Source organism: Coenobita brevimanus, chromosome 14 (assembly GCF_032717465.1).
Source record: "Coenobita brevimanus isolate Jiangsu-jjx chromosome 14, ASM3271746v2, whole genome shotgun sequence".
In the NCBI taxonomy this organism is placed as follows: domain Eukaryota; kingdom Metazoa; phylum Arthropoda; class Malacostraca; order Decapoda; family Coenobitidae; genus Coenobita; species Coenobita brevimanus.
The window spans coordinates 58,774,990-58,798,581 of NC_136967.1; the positions used below are offsets into that span (position 1 = coordinate 58,774,990).

At 42.4% G+C, this 23,592-nt stretch overlaps 1 protein-coding gene across 1 annotated transcript in view; it reads left to right on the plus strand.

Annotated features, from left to right (window-relative positions):
• The window catches only part of LOC145390417 (clotting factor B-like), a 62,488-nt gene that overhangs the window by 22,001 nt on the left and 16,895 nt on the right, over positions 1 to 23,592 (plus strand). The window contains exons 3-7 of the mRNA XM_080265349.1: positions 10,269 to 10,448; positions 13,599 to 13,661; positions 14,967 to 15,058; positions 19,282 to 19,388; positions 23,107 to 23,275. Coding sequence (XP_080121475.1) covers positions 10,269 to 10,448; positions 13,599 to 13,661; positions 14,967 to 15,058; positions 19,282 to 19,388; positions 23,107 to 23,275 — 611 coding nt within the window. The remainder of the gene's footprint in view (positions 1 to 10,268; positions 10,449 to 13,598; positions 13,662 to 14,966; positions 15,059 to 19,281; positions 19,389 to 23,106; positions 23,276 to 23,592) is intronic.

Here is a 23,592-nt window from a genome sequence, read left to right on the forward strand (position 1 = left end):
AGTTAACTTTTCAACATAATTAATAACTTGTTAATACTACTTCCAGAAGCTCTAGTTTTGAGACTTTTCGAAATGGAAATTGGATGTCACCTTCATTACTTTCTTTACAAGAGATCTCAAAAACTGGAGAGAACTATGTGATAGTGGACCGAAAAAAAAAAAAAAATCAAATTTAAGGGGTTAAGGGAGATGCATGGCTGTGAGTCTAGTAGATGGAACAAAGGAGGGAACTAGATTGACATTTAAAAGGTATGTGGGTCGGTAGTGAGGAGACATGGGGGGAGAAGGGGAGATGTTATATAAAGGGAGAATGAAGGAGGTCGATATGATGGTGAGCAGGCTGAGTTGGTGGGAGAGCTGGTAGGTACTGTAGGGTGAAAGGTGTAAAGGTATGTAGGTAGGAGTCGTATCTGTGAAGGTTAGTGGGTAAGTAAATCAGTAGGGTACGTGGTGAGTAAGGATGAATGGTATGCGATAAACAAGCGCAGTATATGTTAAGTACATAGGCTGTATTAGTGTGAAGTACAGTGGAAGTACAGTATAAGTAGGTAAAGGGAGGATGTTAGTATGCGGGGGAGACTCAGCTCTTAATTCCCGTACCTTCTTTGTCCTCTAATTTTCCACACAGGTAAAATGTAGATAATATTTTTCTCACCTTCTCCCTAGGATAGTGATGCAAAGAAATATGAGTAGGTGAAAATGTAGGCTAGTATGTGAGTAGGTCGACAAGTAGGTGCTTAGGTAGTTTCACTGGTATGTAGTCTATACGGTATGTTGAGGTACTTATGAAAGTCTGTATTCCGGAAGTTATGGAAGCGAGTAGGTAATTTGGCGGGTAGTCGGGTGAGTAAACGGAAAGTTGGGTAACTTGGCAAGCTAAAAAAAAAAAAAAAAAAAGTTTGTATGCAGGTAGATGAGGAGGCAAGTAAGAACGTAGGTGGAAACTCAGGTATACTGTAGATGCAATATGAAAGAATTAATAAGATAAACGAGGAGGTAGTATGTTGGAAAGTTGGCAGATAGACCGGCATAATGTGAGTTGGATAAGCTTATGTATTTACGTCGGTAGGGGGAGAGGGTGTTTTGAGGAAGGTAAGTAATGGAAAGGTAACTATATATAATTATATAAGTAGGAAAGCAACCTAGGCAAATACGTATGCAGGAATGGTAGTTATGTAATACACTGGAAGGGCAAGTAGAGGGCGTTTTCTTGTCGGAACCTTGATCTTTTGTATCTTGTTTTTGCCATGCGATTATCGATGAAGTCTATATTAATAACATACAGTGTAATTAAGGTGATCAGAGCCCCGCTTGTAGGCGGGACAGTCCCGCTTTTTTTGACGTCTGTCCCGCCTTTTTAATTGTGACTAATATGTCCCGCTTTTTTAGCAGATTTAATGTCCCGCTTTTAGAAAATTGCTGTTACATTAGATAATTATAACATGACCTTCTTTTATGAGATTATGATGAATTAGTAAAATTATGTATAATTCAGACCAGATGAAATATCGAATTGTTAATGTAAAACCTGTAAAATAACTAGTAATAAGTAGTAACTTTGGTCGGCCCATTCACCGTACCGTAGGGTATGTTCGAAGTTCGTTCCTTCGTTTGGGACGTTTGTTTAATAAGCTTCAAGGTGAGATGTAGCGCATCAGCGGTCGCTGTCACTTGCATGTCACATGTCACTGTATATATATATATATATATATATATATATATATATATATATATATATATATATATATATATATATATATATGCGGGCGCGCCAATGTCCCACTTTTAGCTCCAATAAACTTGATCATCTGGTCACAGTAAGAATAATATTAACGTATATATATAAATAACATGCAGTACAATGTGATACATGTCGAAATAAACAGTTAAGGAAGATGTGCTAGGGAGAGTCCTAAGCTGACGAGAATACGTGTCGAGGAGGTAAGTAATAAGGAGGAAGATAGGCAGGGAAGTTGGTGGAAAGGTGGCGCAACCTAGCCAGTCGACCCCGGGAATACCTTGTACAGGCAGGGACAAAAATCACCCTTTATTCCACTGCATCTACCGTACTTCACACTTCGAACACGTCCGTCCCTTTCCTTCCTGATGCATCATCACATAGAAGAGAGTCATCTAGGGGTACGGGAACATTGCAAGCCAGTCACAGTATAGAATATTGGCTAATAGATCTAAGTGATAAGTAGAAGAGGTGAATACTAGGTAAATTCTTGTCCTCACCTGTATCTCGAGCCTACTAACCTTACTCTTCAGGCCCTGCTTTACATGCTGGTCTGCTGTATTACCTCCTCACCCACTCTTACTCTGGGCTTCCTCCCTCCCTCACTCTTTCACTTCATCATGTTTATTCCATCTCCTCACTTTTCATCTTATTCCTCTTCCTCACCTTTCCACTCTCACTTCCTTCCTTGTCTTCCCTCATCTCCTCCCTCCTCCTCACCTCTCCACCTTCTTCTCATTCCTACTCTTCCTTCACCCTTTCCATTCTGCATGTACCAGACCATTTCCTCCTTCGTCCCTTCCTCCCTCCCTCCCATCCTGCATAGGCGGCCATTCCTCCTCTTGACCCCCTGACTCCTTTCCTCCTCCCTCTGCTCTCTACTTTGCTTCGTCTGTATTGTCGGTCTCCCAGTTTGGTGGTTTTACTTTCTAGTTTCTTTGTTTTTCACCCTATGTGTAACCCCCTCAATCCAGTACTCATTTAGCATTATTATTATTATTATTATTAAGCTTAGGGGACACTTTTTATTAGAGGGATTAGATATAGGCGTCATTAACACCACAAGACATCCCATATACCGTGAATAAAAGGAGTACAAGTAGGTAGGGGAGAGAGAGAGAGAGAGAGCTACTTGGAAAGGTAACTGATTATTTTGCTTTTTTGTTTTAATTTTAAGTAAATTGAGGTCGCGTGTTTTACTTTGTTGTTGTTGTTGTTAGTGGTGGTGGGTAATGTGTTGTTGTTGTTGGTGGTGGTGGGTAATGTTGTCTTTGTTGGTGGTGGTGGTGGTGATGGTGGTGGTGAGTATTGTGTTGTTTTGTTTTTGTTCGAGTTGGGAAAAGTTTTACTTAAACCAACGCCACGCCCACAATATTCAACCTACAGTGCCCATCTTCACAGAGTGTAATAGCCACGCCCTGCCACACCACCGCACCTCCTCCCCTGTCCCGCCCCCCCCCCTCACTCGCTCACTCTCTCTCTCTCTCTCTCTCTCTCTCTCTCTGGGGGCAAGATGGCTTAGTGATAGAGCGCCTGACTCGAGACTGAAGAGTAGAGAATTCGCGCCCCGTCCGGGTAGCTTCCCTGCTGCGAGAGGTAGCGCTCTCCTGTCACCTAGCTGGGCTATATGGCCCAAGTTGCCTAGCTCAGGGAATTCATTCTCTCTCTCTCTCTCTCTCTCTCTCTCTCTCTCTCACACACACACACACACACACACACACACCGCTCGCTGGTGCAGTGGTAACGCTCTCGCCTGTCAACTGGTGGACGGGAGTTCGCGCCTCGCTCAGGTTGCGAAAAGTTTCACTGACGAAGTGGGTGGTTACTGTCCCCCTTGAGCAAGGGGACGGATGTGTGGGTGTGTGAAGGTCACAGCCTTGCCCTTAGATCGGACTATATGAGCTCTCAGCTCCCTTCCGGGAGGGTAAAAGCTGACGATCACGACCATCAAGTGATCCTGACCGATCCGGTGAATTACACACACACACACACACACACGCCGAACTTATTAGAGAAGTCTGTTGTCACCGCCCCTCAATCTTAGCGTGTGGGTCAGTGCTTCTTAAACTTTTTTCTATGCAGTTAACCAGTTTAACAGTATCACAAAGTTTCATTCACTCCCGGTTTAAATAGTTATGGTGGATACATAATTGAAAATTGTAAAATTAACTGTTTTGAAGTGCTTTCCCGTTCAGTCGTTAAATGTCCAGCATCCGTAATACCTATGCACTTCCCTCGTTTTTATGCGTGAAAACATCTCTTGGAATGACTCGGTCCGTCTGGCCTTCACATAACGATTTGCTGATGCTGGATACAACGCTCGTAGACTTAACAGCTTTAGCGAAGCCACACCGCACAAGATTATCATCCTTCCCACACCACACACCACCACACAAAATAACCCTTCCACACCAAACTACACAAAGGGTAGGCTATTAGACGAAGGGCCCAGAAGCTCTCGCATCTAGTACGTTTGTAGTTGTTTCTGATCTGGGGATGATCCCATACCCATTTCAGCTCGGATAATGGCCAAGTGTTGTGAGCTTAAAGGATTGACCTGACTGTTAATTGCAGAGTGAAGGGGTTAAATGGCCTGATTGGACCAAGGTGAACCTGAATAGATCATGTCTGACCGTGATTGACCATGACCTGATTAATATTAAACGAAAATGGGCCTTAAATGTTTAGTTTCCCTATGACTATGGCTGATGTGACCTGCCCTGAAAAGAGTTGATATAACAGTGTCTTAAATTGTCTGACTTATCACTGGGCCAATTTTGTCCTATTTAGTTCACGATGCGAAAATCAGGAGTCATATTGATTGTTGTTTTCATGACGTTATGCAATAAGACGGATTGCCACCCTAACAGTTATGGCGGCTTGACCCAGGTTCGGACTGCACACCCCTCCTTTAGACGTGCATGAGGTGGTGAAGGGCGTGGTTGTCAGTAGGTTGGAGGGTGAGAACAGGTGTGGTGGGCAGGGAGGATGAATTTGAGTGTGTGTGTGTGTGTGTGTGTGTGTGTGTGTGTGTGTGTGTGTGTGTATACGGGAGAGACAAGAAAAAACGTGCAGATACTTGAGGTGGAGCTGGTATTTCGATGTTTTGATGGATGTGTGAATGATTCTGGTCTGCGTCAGTTGGAATGCTGGTGATAATTCCTCAGCATTATGCTTTTTTTTTGTTCCTTGTTTCTCGATCCTAGTTTACCATGTCATTTTTAGCTTGGAATATGGGTTTGAATGTTGGTGATGATGGTAATGATGATGATGATTTTAGGCGCCAGGCGATAATGGTCTAAGGAATCAGTGAAGATGAATGAGGGCCATGTGCAGCGTGGGGCGGTTCGAATCTCCAAGAGGCGGCTGGAGATTAACTGTGTCACCGGGAGCCTACTGTAGTCTCGGGCTTCCACACATAGCAAGACTGACTCATCATGTATGTATATATGAAATCTTTTTTTTTTTTCCATGCTGTTGGTAATGTTTGTTATTTATTGAACGTATCGGATTACTAATGAAATTCTCAGTGTGTGTGTGAATTTCAAAACCTGGATGACAATATTTAACACAATGCGGCACGTGTGTTGCATTGCTGTTACATCATATTTAACTATTACACCATTAATGATGTTAGGGTTACTGGTGCCTCTCTTATCCTCACTCATATTCCTCATGTTTATCTTCCTCTTGTTATCTTACTTCCTTTTGTTGGCCTTCCTTCCTTTCACATATTGACCTGTACCTCATTGTGACTTGTGTTTGCTCCTCCCCTCCGACCTTTTACCAGGCTTAGCATATGCACATGGTAATTTTCAACACACTGCTTTGACCCGACTCGCAGTTAGACTCTTCACCACGATGTCGTATTTTAATTTTTCACCCTTGTTATCACAATACGATGTTATCCAGCACATACGGTTCCTCATAGGGTTAATGAAGGGTGAGTAAAATCGTTTGGCGTTAGCGAAAGAAAAACAAAATCCTCTATTGTAGCAAAGGGAGTAATGATGATGATGTATCCGTCTTCCTGGAAGTTGCAGACGATTTTTTTTTTTTTTTTTTTTTTTTTTATAAGGAATCTGTTGTAGCGAGGTCGTTAAAGAAGTTTGTAACTAATCCCACTGGTTCCAAAAGTCTCGCCTGAGTTGAATAAAGTTGCCAGGAGACAGCAGGAATAAAAGAAACAAATGTCTGCTCAAGGGGGTAACTGTAATTCTGGCTCCCTGTGCTGTAAATACCGAAGTGTTGAGCTCACCACTTTATACAAAGTTCAACGACCATGATTTAAGACGGTAAGACACCCACAACTGCGGATGAAGCTTGTTAGGCTGCTGCGTATCCTGACGCTTTCTGGGAAGGTGTGTGTGTGTGTGTGTGTGTGTGTCAGTCATTGCGACCTCTCACACTGGCACATCCAGGCAGCCGAGCCACACCACCGCCACACTCATCTGCCTCTGCCCACCGTCGCCACAACATCCCGTCCAACGTAAGTCATCGTCTTACTTAACTTGACTTTGAATACCTCGCTTCATCGGCTCATAGGAACAGGACCACGCTTTGTCATATCTCACTGTTTACCGAACATATACTGAAAACACACACACACATACACACACACACACACACACACAAATCGTGCTTGCCAACTTGGCAGGGTAACGTCCATGTCATTGTTTGGGAAGGTATCTGCACACTTGTCCTTCAGTGGAGAGGTTCTGGATTCGATTCACGGGTAGACCTCAAGATCTTTGGTCATGATTTCTTTACCTCAGACTCCTGACACCCAAAAATGAAATAATTATTTGGATTTGTAAATTGAAGACTTCATGTCATAATCAGAGGATATGTTCATTAGATGCCTTCCTTTTCAGTTAAGCATGAGGTATTTTCGTCCCAGCTGTATGGGCGACCGAAGCCAGTGTGTGTCACTACTTTTTTAAATAAAAACCTGTCAGGTTGCAGCCGTAGATTTTATGAGCGCCACACTTTCACTTCCAGCGATTTTTTCCTCACGCACATTGGTCTGTCCGGGGGGGGGGGGTCTGAGGTGCTTGTGATTTGCATGAAGGCTGTGTCTGAGGGATAAAGGGTACCTGTCTGGATGTGTTGGGGTGGTGGATACGGCTGGGGTGGGTGGTACTGTTAGAGGTGTCCGTTGTCCCGTGTGTCCAATATTTCTCTATCTCTGCCTTTTCATCATGCATGTCCACGGAGATCAACCGAACTCTGTTGTATCATTTTGAATATATCGGTTTAAATACGCTAAACTGAAATTTCGAAATATCACAGTTAAGAAATATATAGACAAAAATTGATTTAGCCTCTGTGTGTGTGTGTGTGTGTGTGTGTGTGTGTGTGTTACCCGCAGAGGTCCAGTAACCCTTTCAGTGGCATACAGATAAATCATTGGTTCCCAAACTTTTTCGGGCTGCCGCCCCCTTGGCTCCCAGGCTACATCCTTTTGCGGTCCCCCCTCCCCCACACACACACACATATGCGAACACACACCTCTTTTTTGGTGTTAGAGATACTGCAAATTCAAAACAACAATTAATCTAACACTGTAAATACACGTATGCATTTCACAAATTTTGTTATTGGTGTTACTTGCGTATGTGCCTCTTTTTTTTTTTTTTTTTTTTTTTTATCATTTATCTTCAGAAAAAAGGTTGCTTACAAAGACCCAAAGTAAAGCCAAAAATCATCTAACGACCTTAGTCAACATATCAGAACCAAATTTAATCGGACAGTTTGCCATTTCGGACAACCAGGAATTAGAAAAAGGCTGTTTGACAGTTTGTAGATCTCGCCTTCTATTGTTTTTCCAATGCAAGTTGTCGTAAATTAACCGTAATAAACGTGACTTGTACTCCACACAGGGGCAAAGACCCTTGTACAGAGTCACCAGCTGTGCAGTGGTTAAAAAAAAATAATACAGTCAGCTTAGTATACTTCCTGTAATCTTTTGTAAATGGTTTTTGCATAAGAGGTAGTGTAATCTTTCTGTGATGGGTTCCATGAAAAAGAAATGCCAAGGGTATTAAGATATAGCAAAGGACTCAGTAGTGTGCTATTGCATATCAAGGGAAATTCCTGTGCAAGATTTTGGTGGGGTGAGAGATGTAGTAATTGAGTTTTTGTTGCATTAAGAATGAGGTTTCGTTTCCCCTAGTCAGAAATGATTGACAAGTCAAAGCCAGGTATGTTACGTCAGCCCCGTTTCATGATCGCTGGAGTGACTGCTGTGATGGCTGCTGTAAAGAGTGTGTAAAAATGTGAAGGGTTGAGTCATCAGTGTACGAGTGGATTGCGGAAAAGTTCATTGATGAATAGAAGGAAGAGCTGGTGATGGGACAGAATCTTGAGAAACACCACTGTTGATAGCCCTATAGAACAGTGGGTACCTGTAACAGCACCTGTATAGTGACCAGAAAGGAAGCCAGAGATTTGAGACACTGATAGAAGGATAGAAACTGTAAGAAGGCAGTTGGAAAATGAAAGATTTGTACTATATCCAGTTGAAGCCTTTGGACATCATAGAACGTCAGAGGTTTCACTAAAATTCTGGAAGTAGGATCACTAAGAATCAGGAAGAAAGGTGAGATCATCATTGAAGTGTCCCTGCTGTACCCATACCGGCTGTTGGAAAGATGGTTGTTAAAAGAGACATGCATGAATATGTTACTGTTAAGAATAGACTGACGTAGGATTGTTTTTCTCAAGTCATATTTATTCCTGCATGTAGGAGCAATGTCTTGTACTGTACAAAGGAAATTATTATCTTGTAAACATTCCAGGGTGTATGGTTAGGAATAGATGATTTAGGATTTTTTCCCCTCAATATTTATTCCTTCGTTTACAAGCCATGTCATGTACAAAGCACATTATTGTCATGTAAACATTCCAGAATCTAGGAAGAACCAGTAGGTCATAAGATTTCTTATGATAATTAACTTGAATTTGTTTTTTCATATTATATCACTTGGTTTGCTTCAGGCATTCCGTATCAAGTACGGTAGTTTATGATGAAGTATGAGCTGCCCTGTTGTGTACTGCTCTTCTTCACCCCGACCACTCTCGTCGTTGGCCAAGGTCAGTGAAGGGGGCAAGGAGAAACAAATAACATCATATTATCCCAAATTATTATTATTATTATTTTGTGGTAGGTGGGGGCACTCACCATCCACTTAATGTACTGCTGCTCTCTTGGTGTCTACCCTTTCCTCTCCTCCATCCTTCTTTCCTTCCATCCTCTTCTGTCTTTCTTTCCTTGTCTTTCCTCGTCCTTCTGCCTACGGGTGACTTTACACTCCCTCTTCTGTCTATCGTTCCTTCATTCTTTCCTCTTCCTTCTGCCTGTGGGTGACTCTACACTGAGTGACAAACCAAATGGTTTCCTGTACACCAGGAAACCATTTACTACGCTGGGTGGTAACCATATAACCACATTTTGGCGCCTGGTGGTTTAGTGAGTAATTATTGCGCTCCAATCGGATTGAGCCGGTGAAGCATGTAATGCCACTCAGAGATGATTGAGGCTGGTCACTCTCCTCTTAAATGTCAGGACCAGCTGCCTAGTCCCGGGCTCCTACGCTTCTCATGAGGCAACGTAGGATTGGATGATGGATGGATTGTTATTATTATTATTATTATTATTATTATTATTATTATTATTTACTTTCATTGCATTACGTTGTATTTTATTTATATTAAGAAACAGGTGTCCACACCCCAGGTGTGAAGTGTCTCTGAACGAGCAAATTTGTATTTTTGGCCTTTTGGGGCTGTATTTGGCACTGTCTTGAAAAATGATTGGTGCCACTGGAAGGTAGTTTTCAAGAGTTTCAGAAAGCTATGTCATGCCATGATTGATCTAATAGTAGGGGGAGAGGGAAAAAAAAATTAGGTGCTCAGTTCTTTAATAGTGGAAATGTCTTTGACACTGGGGGAAACAGAGGAAAGTTTTCGTGCTCTGTTCTTTGATAGTGGAAATGTCTTAGGCATTTTTCAGCTATATTTGGCCCTTTCGGAGGATGAAGTCTGGTACGTACCATGGGAAGGCAGTTATTATGACAATTTCGGAATGGTATGATGTGCCATGATTGGAACAATAGCTGATAAGGAAAAGTTTTAGTTCCCCTCAATCAGAGAAATTATGTACACGCCATATGTGGCAAGAATTTTTCACACCAGATCTCGGCTGAAGTATAGTGTTTTCGTTTGCTTTGCTTCCTTGAACAATCAGGTGAATCAGTGGAGATCAGGATAAAACTGATCACACTTCCTTGAATCATTTAACCCTTTTAAGTTCAGCTCTAAGAGGCATGTATTCATTCACTTGTACATCACTTTTTATTGCTCTTCATTCGGTAAGTGGATAACAGGTGGAAAACTGAAAATGTTGATGTTCAACAGTCTGTATGCCCTTCCAGTTATCCTATTAATATGCTTTTCCAGAGAGAGAGAGAGAGACTTGTTTTTGGTGAATACATATTTGTTATTGATGAGAGTACCATATGTGTTGCAGCCATAAACTTCAGTGGAAACAGGGGTGTGAATAGGTCATGTGTGGCCAAAGGCGGAGGTCCAGGGGAGTGCCGTGAGCTCTTTTCCTGTCCTGCTGTTGTGGCCACCTTCAGGAGAACCCGGCCAGCCATCTGTGGTTTCCGAGGTGCAGCACCCATCGTCTGCTGCCCAAGGCCAAGCTGTAAGTGTGTGTGTTGGGAGAGGGGGGTGCGGTTTAGTTGGTCCCTTCCAATTTCAATTTATTCTTACTTCAAATTCCGTCTGTACCTTCCCTGCTTCTTTTCTATTACTCCCCTCCCTGTTTCACCTTCTTCCCTTCCCCCCCTCACTGTTTCACTTCCTTCCCTCCCCTCCTTGATTCACTTCCTTTCCACCCCTCCCTGCTTCACTTCCTTTCCTCCCCTTTATGCATCACTTCCTTTCTCTTCCCTGCTTCACTCCCTCCTCTCCTTGCATCACTCCTTCGCTCCCTGCATCACTCTCTCCCATTCATTCTCTGCTGCACACTCTCCTATCCCCTGCTTCACACCCTTGTCTTCCCTGCTTCACCCCCTCGCTCCCATTACTCCTCTGCTTCACTGCCTCCCTTGCTTATCTCCTCTCCTGCTTCATTCCCGCCCTCCCTTTACTCCCCTGCCTCACTCCCCCTCTCTTTTTGCTCTCCTGCTTCACTCCCTTCCACCTTTTACTCCCCTGCTTCACTCCCTTCCACCTCTTACTCCCCTGCTTCACTTCCTCCCACCTTTTACTTCCCTGCTTCATTCCCTTCCACATTTTGCTCCCCTGCTTCACTCCTTCCCGCCTTTTACTCCCCTGTCTCACTCCCCCCTCCATTTACTCCCCTGCTTCACTCCCTGCCACCTTTTAACTCCCCTGCTTCACTCCCTCCCACCTTTTACTCCCCTGCTTCACTCCCTCCCACCTTTCACTTCCCTGCTTCACTTCCTCCCACCTTTTACTCCCCTGCATCATTCCCTCCCACATTTTGCTCTCCTGCTTCACTGCCCTGCTTCATTCCCTCCCACCTTTTTTACTCCCCTGCTTCACTCCTTCCCATCTTTCACTCCCCTGCTTCACTTCCTCCCACCTTTTACACCCCCGCTTCACTCCCTCCCTCCTTTTACTCCCCTGCTTCATTCCCTCCTGCCTTTTACTCCCCTGCTTCACTTCCCTGCTTCACTCCCACCTTTTACTTTCCTGTCTCACTCCCCCCTCCTTTTACTCCCCTGCTTCACCCCCTCTCACCTTGTCTCCCCTGCTTCACTCCCTTGCTTCATTCCCTTCCACTTTTTACTCCCCTGCTTCACTCCCTCCCACCTTTTACTCTCCTGCTTCACTCTCCCCACTTCCCTACCATGCTTCATACTCTCTTATTCTTCTCTGCTTCACTCCCTGCCATCGCCTCCCCTTCTCACCTTCAATCCCTCCTTTCCCATCGCCTCCCTTGCGCCACTTTCTCATCATCCTTCCCTTTCCTTCCCCTATTTCACTTCCTGCTCTCCCTTCACATCCCTTCCCTTTCCTCAGTTCCTTCTTTCCCCTTCCATCCCTCCTGTGCTTCACTATCTCCTTTTCCCTCCCCTCCTTTCTCCTCCCCTCCCCTTCCCTCCACTGCCTCAGTTCCTCCTTTCCTTTTCCATCCTTCCCCCGCTTTACTTCCTCCTCTCCCTTCCCCTCCCTGTTTCACTTCCCACTCTCCGCTCCCCTCTCCTCCCTTGCCATAGTTCCTCCTCTCCCCTTCCATCCCTCTCCTTCTTCACTTCCTGCTGTCCCCTCCTTTACCCTGCTCAACTCCGAGTCTGATAAGAAAATCACATGGACATACAGATATATCCCTCAATGTACAATAGGGTTCTATTGCCAAAAACCTCAACCGTAAGTTATTTTAACATATGCTAATTATGTAATAACATGGGTGCAATGCAAATACATTGCCAGAAATCACAAGGTTTGCACTGTTGAGTACTTTCACCCAACCTAGTTTCAAATCAAATGTCATCAAAGTTCATAGTTACCTTAGGCACCACACAGTAGTAATTAAGCATAAAACATGATGGCTTATAATATGATAGTTGTTTGCACAAAAGCTTTATCCATCTCTGGTCTTATAATAATAATAATAATAATAATAATAATAATAATAATAATAATAATAATAATAATAATAATCTGGTCTTTTGTTTCTCAAAAGCACCAGTACTTCCATAGGGAGTTCACTAACACTTGACACATATACATTATTTTTACAATTACAAGAATTGTGACATCTCTCATATGCAATACAAACTTCATTAGTAAAAAAATGTGAAAGTGACAATGCTTAAACCCTCTTATCATCCTTCATAGCACCTCCTTCTTAGTCCTAGCATTTTGAAAAAAAGAAATGCTTTCAGTTGTCTCTTCGAGGATGCAGCAGAAAAGAGTTGTCTCCTGGAAAATGGCAATCTGTTATATAATCTAGGGGCTCTGTACACAAAAGAATGATCAGAGAAAGATGACCAGTAAATTGCTCCAGGCTCGTCAAGACGCAAGGAATCATCTTCACTACGAAACATCACACCTGGATGTGCCAGTCGGAGTTTTAACAATTCAGCAAGATACATCAGTTCACAAAACTTAAGAACCTTGAATATAATAAGACACAGTTAAATTCCATTCTAGCCTTTACTGGTAACCAATGCAGCTCAATTAGGAATGGGGTAGTCGAGGTTCTCGGGGGAGACCAAAGATAAGCCATGCTGCCCTATTCAACACAGACTGAAGTTTTGCTAGTATATTTATTATTATAATCACTAGTTATTAAGCATAAAACATGATGACTTATAATGACAGTTGCCCACACGGAAGCCTTATCCTTCCCAGGTCTTAACATAGTCTTCCCTGACCTCCAGTTAAGGCCTGTAATGGTCACAGATATACTGCTGTCCTTCATAGTGGGTGTTTCCATCTCTTTATCAGTATTAGAAAACATGCACAGATATGCAAGCTAGATGCAGAACCATCAGGGCCATAGTATGAAGCTAGGGTAAAGTCTGTATGGGAATGAAACATCTTGTAACTGAAAAACATTAATGAATGATTGGCAAACAGGACCACTCCTAAAGATCTTTCTCTATCTGGAAAAGTGTTTGGGGCCCTTCATTACCCTCATTTTTATTCATTTTCATTCATTCATCATCCAATCCTACATTGCCCCATGAGGAGCGCAGGAGCCCGGGGCTAGGCAAGTTGGTTCTGACATTTAAGATGAGAGTGACTAACCTCACTCATCCCTGAGTGGCATTACATGAGCATTTTTGCTATTTATTTTATTTATTTATTTATTCAACAGCAAGGGAACAGCCAAAACCCACCGCATCTCACCCCTCCATAAGCCCACCAAAAATAAATTTTGGTAAGATGCACTTAATTATTATTAGCTTGCCTGAAGATGAAGTTTCTTGTATCAGTTACAGTAATCTTGATGGTGTTACCAATGTATTTTTTTTTTTTTTTTTTTTTAATGTGTTCGACTCTGGGCATAGGCTTCACAGCCTGCTATCAAGGCCCAGCAGTCCTCCTATATACCATACACCTCTACGTATATTCCTTTAATGATATAAACAAGCCCTCTGTCAGAGTACAGTGCCGTAACATGATTCATTAGTGGATGGGAAATATACTTCTAAGCTTTGTTGCCTAACAGTATAGCCGTTCAGTTAATTTATTATTATTGTTGTTATTATTATTATTATTACTATTATTATTATTATTGTATTATACTGTATTGTACATTGTTGCTTTCGGCATATATATTTTTAATATTTGCTGAAGTGCCTTGTTTGGTAAGTTAATTGTCCAGATCATTTTTCATGTGCCATAAATGAAGTAATCAGATTAGTTCCCAAGCATACATATTCAAGATCTGGTACTTTTAGCAAACCTTGGTGCCTTCTCAGTACACTATTCAGACCAACCACATACAGTACACACATATATCTGGAGTGCATTGTTCTTGTCACAGTTCTGAAAATCTGGACAGAGGGAGGTAGTGGCAGTAATGGTTGGGTAATTAAAAGTTCCTTCTTTTTCACTCTTTGCTCTCATCATGGAAGCAGCTGTAAAAGTTGGGCTCCCAGTCATCTGGACTTGTAGCCATCTTTAGCCTCCTTGCAGTTGTTAAAATGGATAAGAGAATCATAACCTTTTGACTTTGGGGAGTTGAGAAAAGGGTACGATATTTCATGTGTCCTGGTGAAATGCTGTACAGAAGCATCCTATGCTTCCTCTCAGAAGCACAGGTATCCCCATGTCTTTGGTGATGTCTTTCTCCTTGCCACTGCATTTTTGTTTTTTTCTTCTATTTGTCTGTGCTTGCTTAATGTTCTGTCTTTATCATGCATCTGTGTAGTCTAGTTTCAAGGAGTTTTTATCACCTTGATTGGGAGAGCATGGTTTGTGAGGTCTAGGGATAGTGTGAATTTATTCATCACCTTAGAGACTGACAAACACTTTGTATGTTTGTGAGAAGATGGTGTTTGGGAAGAGATGTGGTATACTGTTATGATAAGATATAAAATATAAATGGTATATCACTCTTAAATTAGAAGGCAGTTTGATGATTGCATTGTAAAGTAGTCTGAAGGCATACAGATGAAGATATCTTTCGTTATGTACTGTATGATCTTTTTCAAAAGATTTATGTGTTGAGCATCACCAGAGTGTGGACGACGGCATGGGCAGACAAGGCCGCCAGTGAGAGGCGATGTGGTGGGAGGCAAGGAGGCAACACCCAACTCTTGGCCTTGGATGGTAAGTAGTGATAAAGTACTATGAGTATTTTTTACAGTGAGTGAGGTGGAGGGGGGGAGAGGGAGGGGGAGGCCGAGGATGAGATGGAGGGATGGGGTGGAGAGGTATATGAGAGAGGGGGGTGTGAGTTGGGAGCAGGGTAGTGAAATGGCGGGGGACAGGGTGACGTGGAGGTGATTTGTTTGTGGCCACCCTGAACGGGATTGAGGCATCTGGGAATTGATAGATAGATAGACTTTATAGTAATTGTTCAGCCACTTAAGGAAGATCAGCATAAATTATCCATTACCACCATACACAAACATTGTGGTGGTGGTGATTAGGGCATCAGCAGAACTTAACTCAGAGGAAAGGAGAGATGTCCTGTAAAAACACCATAATTATGAAAACCAAACAGAAATATTCTTAGCATTTGGATATTTAAAAGGGTAATCCTGATGAATTATCTGAATGTGAAAGAAGGTACAGTTTTACCTCAGAATTTGCAAGGGATGTGTTCCCAACACCCTTGTGAACATTTGTAACTTTGGCATGTCTGATATGGTTAATATCTCATAATTTATCATAATAGGACTCACTTTTGATTTATGATGGCTTATGATTAAGTTGGATGAAGAGCTAATATCTAGAGAATTTACAGTAATATTCACTCAAGTCCCATGTCCTGTAAAGCCTTTAGATCATGAGTTACAATGAAGAACTAAAATCTAGAGAATTTACAGTAATATTCACTCAAGTCCAATGTCCTATAAAGCCTTTTGATCATGAGTTACAACAATAAGAGCATCACTGGTACCTAAGTTGTTCCTAAATCCAAACTGGTTTGGTGGATGAAAATTAAATTTATTGTATTAATAAGAGCTGAGAGTCCCTCTGGCCAGCGCTTTGCTCAAAAACCTTAGATAAAACCAGAGTAATGGAGTTAAGTATATTATCGTGGTTAACAGTAGTAGTTGATCCATGTGGAATAGGAATAATATTAACACTGTGCCAGTGTGTTGGAAAAATTCCATGACAGATTTAAATTCCAGGAACTGCAGTAGTCTGGATGCTGACAGGTTGCTTATCCCATCAGAAGATAGAGAGGAAAAGATATATATGAGTCAGTCCCACCAAAGGAATCCAAATAATTAAAAAGATTACATAAGTCAATGGATTGATTGTAAAGGTAAAGGATGTAGGCTTAGGTTCAGCAAAGCAAGGATGAGGCAGTGCAGCTGCATGTCATTCTGTTTACTCTTGGAAACAGAAACCAGTACAGTGATCCCAAGGTTATCATGCACTTGGTTATAGTGGTTTTCATAATCACTGCAGTATGATAATCTGCAATTCTGCCATTATCATGCTTTTTTTTTTTTTTTTTTTTTTTTTTTTTTTTTGTTAAGAACATCATTATTGCACACCAGAGCTGGTTTTTTGCTGACAGTGTTGGTGCAGTATGTGTGGTTTCTGATGACTGAGGGGTTCAGAGATGAGGCCCTACTGGAGGAGTTAATCCCAGGTGGTGGAGACCACCATATCCCTATCCTCTAGCCTCAGAACCCCTTACCTCAAGCTCATTATAGGTCTCTCTGTGGTATATGTTTCCTCCTTATTGTGTCCTTTTCATCAGTTTCTGTTAACTGACCATGCCTATGTGTGTTTCTGGTACTTCGTTTTCGTTTTTAAAGGCTCCAACATGCTTGCATGTGTCGGCCTTGGTCACCTAATGGCGGCTCTCCATGCTGCACGATCCATTGCAGCCTCCCTGTTCAGTCCCTTAACCCTAAGGTCACACTTAATGACCTCGTCCCATGTCTTTCTCGGTCTACCCCTCATAACCCCACCCCCAATATTAACACTTCTCACCTTCCTCACCCAACTATCATCCCCCATCCTCTCCACATGTCCAAACCACCTCAATCTACCTCTCCTCATCACAACACCAATACACTCCAGTCCCATCCTACCTCTCAACTCTTCCATTGTAAACCCAGCCCCTCCAGGCCTTGGACGCAGGGACGCACTGCACATCCACCTAATCATTGTCATTTCTGTACGTCTGAGCCGGCGAATGTCTTCCTCCTTCACTGCCCAGGTCTCACTGCCATACAGCATTACACTCCTAACACACGCTGCATACAAAGACCCCTTAGCACGTAGGGAGAGCCCCCTCAATGTCAGGAGAGGCAAGAGCTCCCTGAACTTCTTCCAACCACTTCTCACCCTAGCCACAGAGCTAGCTCCAGCCCCACCTCCAGCACACAACATGTCTCCTAAATAACAAAACTCTTCCACACACTCAAGAGATTCACCAGCAAGTTCAATTCTTTCACGTCTGACGATCTCCACCTGCTCACCCCGGCACGCCGTACACATAAAATCAGCATTATCTCGCAGTCTACCTCTGATACCACTACATCTCTTATGCACCCATTTATCACACACACCGCACAAGATGGAATTACTTCCCACGCCCTTGTGGCAAACTGCACATGGCCACTCTCCCTCGTCTTTGACAGTACCGCCACCAACCCTAGATATCATCACTTTTGTTTTATCTGCATTTACCCTGAAACCCTTTTGCCCCATACCATCTCTCCACTTCCTAAACCTTTCCTCCGCCTCCCTTTCATTCTCTGCAATCAACACCAAGTCATCAGCATACAACAACTCCCACGGGAGTCCGTTTCTAAAGTCACGTGAAAGGGCTTCAAGTACCATGATAAACAACATGGGACTCAAGACTGACCCCTGATGCACACCAACATTCACGGAAAACTCATCACTCAAATCTCCATTCACTCTCACCTGGATGTGAGCACCCACATACATGGCCATAACCACCCTAACCAGCCACTCCTCCAAGCCAAGCTTTCTCATTGCCCACTTCACCACCTCTCTAGGGACTCTGTCAAAGGCCTTTTCCAAATCAACAAAAACAAAATAAAGATCCCTTCTCCTACCAATATATTTTTCCTGAAGCTGTCGAACAATGAATATGGCATCAGTGGTCCCCCTACCTGGCATAAACCCAAACTGCATCTCATCAATATTCACTCTTTCTCTAATCATACCTTCTAAAACTCTCTCCATTACCTTCATTATCTGATCTAAAAGCTTTATACCTCTATAATTCCCTCTTTCCAGGGCATCACCCTTCCCTTTATACACATTTACAATTACACTCTTCAGCCTTACTTACTACAACTATATGTATGTACTGTATATAGTGGGTATAAATTGTTGTATAGGGGGTTTACATGTGAGGTGCTTGGTACCAGTCATGATAAATCCCATAGGTTCTGTGCTTTCATTATTCCACACTAGGCTCAGTGCCAGTTATGCACAATCACCAAGGGATCACAGTAGTTCTGCTTCTCACAAGGGTCATATGTAACTGAAGCATTTGGTCTGCATAATAGTGGCTGAGAGTTATCAGTACCAAACAGACTTTTTCGTAGCACGCCACCATTTGTTTGGTTTAATAACAGAGGTCAGTCTGTGTTTTAAAAAGATTATTGTACTCAGTCTCAGCTAAAGATTATAACTCTGGGCCTCTGAATGCAATCTTGAATTGTTCTCCCTGCAAAACCATGTATAGAAATGAGTCTGCATTCAAAATACAGTCTGTGTATTCTGCTGAGCATTCTTGTGGTTCTCATTAAACCAAGCTTTGTCATTTAGCTGTTTCTTTATAATTATATGAGACTGTCCTATTAAAGATTTTTGTTAATAACCTTAGCTATTAGGTGCAGTTAGGTTTTTCCCCTTTTATTCCTTTAGACCTCTGTCATTGCTTTATATGTACTTTACCTATATACAGTTGACTGTGCCCTTACAAAAGTATATCACTACACTGTATTATAGTTTAGATCATAAAGGGTTTTTAGGAGATGAGTGAGTTTTTCCCACTTGTCTTCTATTTCTTTACACCTCTTTAATATACCTTGTAGGACTGCTTTACCTCTGAGCAGTGGGCTGTGTCCTTAGGAAGCATATCTGTTGTGTAGTTAAGATCATAGAGGGTCTTTAGTAGTCAGGTTGGGGTCATATCAAAGGGTTATTTAACACTTTAGATTTTGAAAGTGGGTTTTTGATTGAGTGTGCTGGCTCTGAGTGTGCAGAACCCTACATTAACACTTGACTCTTGTGTTTAGAGGAGTCAAGATTTGTCCAGATATTTTCTATTTATGTTGTGTCAAAATAAGCCACTGTGTATCTGAGGTGAATTACTATCCCAGGCAGCTGTTGGTCGTCTGAAGCATCGAGGTCAGATCACTTGGGTCTGTGATGGGATCCTCATAACACCGAAATATGTCTTAAGCGCTGCTCACTGTGTCACTCACAGGTATGATATTGCAGTAACTATTAAGAGGAAGCTTTCCATATGATGTTTATGTGAGGTGTGGAATTGACACACTTGGCAAATATTCATGGCATATCATTGAGTCTGAATGTAGTAGACCCATATCCATTTTCCATAAAGTAAAACAATACCCCAGAACCTTATTTCTTTTATGGCATATTTTAGAATTATTTCAGTGCTTGTGGCATACCAAATCCAAGTTTTGATAATACTGTAAACCATTTTTAATGATGTGGCAAAACAGGGTGATTGAAAAGCATGCCAGAAATAATGAAATGGCTTCATTAGCACATCAGGTTAAGAGACATCTTTCATAGTTTCCTATATTTTTCTCTCATTTACATTTACTTTCCAAACAGGATGCTAACAGACACTCACAAAGCTCTAAATCAGTCTGAAGAGCTCTTGTTCTCTATTGGCAGACATCAAAACATAATTTTCATACATCAGATATGAGATATTTCACCCTTCATCATTCATCACCATCTGCTCCCCTCTTTCCACAACCTAACTTTGAACCAGTCTCATAACTCCATTCAGATATAGCCGGATGTCTGAGTGCCATTTAACTGTCACTCAGACATCCAGCAACTTCAGCCAACCATTAGATTCAGAGGGGACTTTAAAAAGAATAATATTGGTACAATACTTAACAAATAATTTAAAAAAATGGATTGCACTTGACTGCATGCAAATATTAACTTGGCATGCCATGCCATATGGTTGATTCTCTTCCCGTCTATCCTATTTGAATGTGTTTTGGCTGAGGGATTGTATTTATCGAGGTTCTTCATGAATCTCTGTTGCAATTGACGTAAGAAAAAATTCTTTAGTTTTTCATACTCTTTCAATTTAATATTAACACTAATGTGGTCAAGAAGCTTTGAATGTGATATGCAGCTGCCTCACTACAATATACCATACAAAGAGATATATGATATTTGGCTTACAAGAAAAATATAAAACTTTCTTTACTGTGTATGATGACTCAGGCCAGTTAGGCCAATTATATTGTTTACATCACTTTTCCTGCCTTCCACATCACAGATACAACTCAGCTCAAATGTTTTTGTGCTACTGTAACTGCACAAGTACATCTTATAAATAGCCATCAATGGAATTACCAGTTCCAGTGAGTAGAAAAGGGTATTGTTGACCTTAGTGTTAATGTTAAAGCAGGAGTTTTATGATTTGCAAGAAACTTTAAAGGAGTGAAAATACCACCATGTACGGAAGTGAAGCTTGGACGTTGTTGGAAGGACACAAGTCAAGAGTGAGAGCAGTGGAAATGAGTTATCTAAGAGCAGCCTGTGGAGTCACATGGAGAGACAGGCTGACGAATGAGGATATAAAGGAGCGCTGTGGTGTGGATGTGGATGTGATAGGAAGCGTTATGAGGAACACACTGAGGTGGTTTGGCCATGTGGAGAGGATGGAGGGTGAAAGACTGATGAAGGGAGTGTATGTGAGTGAGTTGGAGGGGGGAAGAGGGAGGGGGAGGCCGAGGATGAGATGGAGGGATGGGGTGGAGAGGTATATGAGAGAGGGGGGTGTGAGTTGGGAGCGGGGCAGTGAAATGGCGGGAGACAGGGCGACTTGGAGGCAATTTGTTTGTGGCCACCCCAAATGGGATTGAGGCTTCTGGCAATAGATAGATAGATAGAAAATACCGCTACTCAGGATTGAGTGGAATTTTAAGAATGGTTTTAATTTGAGCTTGATATTAAGTGCTTGTTTACAGAATACAGATACTGGAAGAGAAAAGTGCATAAATATCAAGCTGATTATGAAAGTTGATAAAGTACATCCTTGTCTCAAAAGTGGAGTGTCACATGGTTACCATCATGTACTCATTTGGTGGTAGGTGGGGCACCCATCATCCACTCACTTGATGTAGTGTTACCTACAGTACTTCTTCTTTCATATCCGTCATTCATTTTCTGTGCTTGTTCTTGCCTCCCTTACCTTCCTGTCACTTTTTATTACTCCTCTTTCCTCTTCACGTGGCTCTGCATTGAGTGACATGTCTTATGGTTTCCTGTAACCCTGGAAATCATTTCCAGTGCTGGGTAGTAACCATGTATCCAGATAACAGGGTGATGTGGAGCCTACCATGGTGCCCCAGTTAACTGAGTGGAGAAGCACAAATGCAGCATCCACCCAGGAACCAACCACACTTTCCCCACACCTCACTGCGACGAGGAGCTGCCGACTTCAAGGGAACATCGATTTTTCACACAGGAAGATTGCTGGGGTGGTTGCTTGCTTGTGATTGATGGGTCTGCTTGGTCAGACATTGGGGTTGATCAGCAACCTCAATAACTGTCTGTCAGAAGCACCTTTATACTCATTGCGCATGCAAGGCCAGCACCTCAATTAGAACATACCGTGAGTCTCCCCTCCTGATAACCACTCATTAGAGATACCTAAAGTATAGCTGATTGAGTCCATCCAAGCTTGGTTGAGATCAGATCACCCAACCCTCCTTGTTTACCAGCAAAGGTTTGTGTGGAATCACAGATGACACATGCCCTGCATATAGAATAGCTCTACAGTACACAACATAACCCACATCATGGAGCATTGCTTAACACATGCTGTGCTGCATCAACAGTGTAAAGAACCTATGGAATGACACCTCAGGGGTGGTTGCTTACCTGACTTTGACAGATCTGCTGGGCCAGGCATAACTAGAGTTGAGCAACAACAGCAGCAGTAGCAGCAGCTATTTTTGTTACTGCAGATACTGTACTGATCCAAATATCCTCAGCCATTCCAAGCATCATCCTGTTCATCACTCACCAGATCCATCATCCAATCCTACATTGCCCCATGAGGAGCATAGAAGCCCTTTGCTAGGCAGTTGGTCCTGATATTTAAGATGATAGTGACCAGCCTCACTCATCCCTGAGTGGCATTACGTGAGCAATAAACCCCAACCACCCCTTGGATGTAAACCTTTACTGGCTCAATTGGATTGAAGTGCAATAATTACCCACTAAACCACCAGGTGCCAAAATTTGGTTATATGGTTACCACCCAGCATAGTAAATGGTTTCCTGGTGTACAGGAAACCATTTGGCATATCACTCAGTGTAGAGTCATCCACAGGCAGAAGGAAGAGGAAAGAATGAAGGAAAGAAAGACAGAAGAGGGAGTGTAAAGTCACCCATAGGTAGAAGGACAAGGAAAGACTGAAGGAAAGAAAGACAGAAGAGCATGGAAGGAAAGAAGGTTGGAGGAGAGGAAAAGGCTGACACCCGAGAGCAGCACTACATCGAGTGAGTGGATGGTGAACTTACCAGATACCTTTCAGATTTTTCTTGCATGTACCATTCCCCCAACACTCAGCAGACTTATCAATCATTGTTTTTTGCACTTCAGTGACTTTACTTTTACTCTGTGGGAAGGCATGTTCACATTCTTTTTCCACTCGACTGGTACATACTCATTCCACTTATTTTCACTTTCCACCATGCATAATATTGACAGTATTATTGTCCTTTTTCCTTCACATAGAACCTATCTTGATGCCATTAACATTACCACAGCACACTGGTTATGGAGCACAGACCTAAAAATGCTAATTTCAAGAAAAGGCAAATAGTTATTCCTGTGCCATGCTGTCTACAGTACACTGTAGTTGTAAATAATTTGATAAAATGGACACAGTAATTGGTATTCTCATTTCTTTGACCAGTGCTGTGGATTTAGTACGTCTGGGTGCCCACAATCTTCAGTCTGCAGAGTCATCACAGGTGGACATACGAGTGATGGGAGTAGTGCTACACCCACAGTACCGGGCACCTGCTGCCACACATGATCTTGCTCTCCTTCGCCTTGACAGATCTGCCCCCATAAGCTTACAGGTATGATTTTTCAAATAAAATACGGTATAGAGTGTTGAACACAGTTGTCAGTTTACCTTTTACAGAGGTACCATATCACTCCATACAAAATGTCACAGTGGGCTGCCATAAAGGCCACTGGCTCAGCTGTGGCTAAGGTAACAGGGTTACAAGCACATCTGCCCTGCCTTGCAGTGGTGGGTTGTTGGGGCTGGATGGCTGATCCCTGATGACACCAATACACCACACTTATGAACAATATGAAATCCAAGGTAAGTGAAAATAACCCAAAAATAATCGTGGGGGAGCTCTTGGGCCATTTCACTGCTGGGCTTCTT